Below are 775 nucleotides of genomic sequence, written 5' to 3' on the forward strand. Positions count from 1 at the left end.
ATTCCACGTTCTGCAACAACAGCGCGCTCGACGGCGGCGCGCTCTTCGCCGCCACGGGGCCCGACGAGACGGCCCTCGGCCCCCTGGCCAACGCGTCGCGGGACGTCGTGCGCGTCGAGAACGCGTCCTTCGAGGGCAACTGGGCGCCGTACCGCGGCGGTTCGATAGTCGTCTGCGGCCTCGTCGACTTTCACCTCGCCGGCGCCGTCGTGCGCGACTCCTACGCCTCCGAGGCCGGCGCCCTCTACGTCTTCGACGGCGCCGGCCTCAACGCGTCGGACGTCCGCCTCCTCGACAACGTCGGCGGCGGCGCGATTTTTTTTTTTTTTTTCCGGGGGCGGCGGCGAGCTCCCGATCCCCGCGCAGGTCGGCGGCGGCGCGACGTTAGGCGGCTTCCAGTCGCGCGGCGAGACGCCGCGCGCGTCGGCGGCGGACTGGGTCGTCGCGGGCAACTACCGCCCGTACTTTGGGGGCGGGCTGCTGGTCACGTGCGCCGCGACCTTCGAGGGCCTCGTCCTCGACGGCAACGCCGCGGACTGGTACGGCGGCGGCCTCGCGTCGTCCGTCGGCGGCGACGTCGTCCTGCGCCGCGCCGTCGTGTCCGGCAACGTCCTCTACGACGCGGAGCCCCTCGGCGACCTCATGATGGGCGGCGCGGGCGTCGCCGCGGCCGTCGGGCCCCTCGTCATCGAGGACAGCCTCTTCGTCGGCAACTCGGCCGGCGACGGCGGCGGCGGCGGCGTCGCCGCGCGCCAGGGCGGCCTCATCTGCGCGA

At 74.1% G+C, this 775-nt stretch overlaps 1 protein-coding gene across 1 annotated transcript in view; it reads left to right on the forward strand.

Annotated features, from left to right (window-relative positions):
• Positions 1 to 741, forward strand: part of AURANDRAFT_68954 (hypothetical protein) — a gene marked incomplete at both ends in the record, with an annotated part of 6,015 nt that extends 5,274 nt beyond the window's left edge. The window contains 2 exons of the mRNA XM_009044692.1: positions 23 to 299; positions 367 to 741. Coding sequence (XP_009042940.1) covers positions 23 to 299; positions 367 to 741 — 652 coding nt within the window. The remainder of the gene's footprint in view (positions 1 to 22; positions 300 to 366) is intronic.
• Between the last annotated feature and the right edge of the window lie 34 nt (positions 742 to 775).

Source organism: Aureococcus anophagefferens (genome assembly GCF_000186865.1).
Source record: "Aureococcus anophagefferens unplaced genomic scaffold AURANscaffold_695, whole genome shotgun sequence".
Classification (NCBI taxonomy): domain Eukaryota; class Pelagophyceae; order Pelagomonadales; family Pelagomonadaceae; genus Aureococcus; species Aureococcus anophagefferens.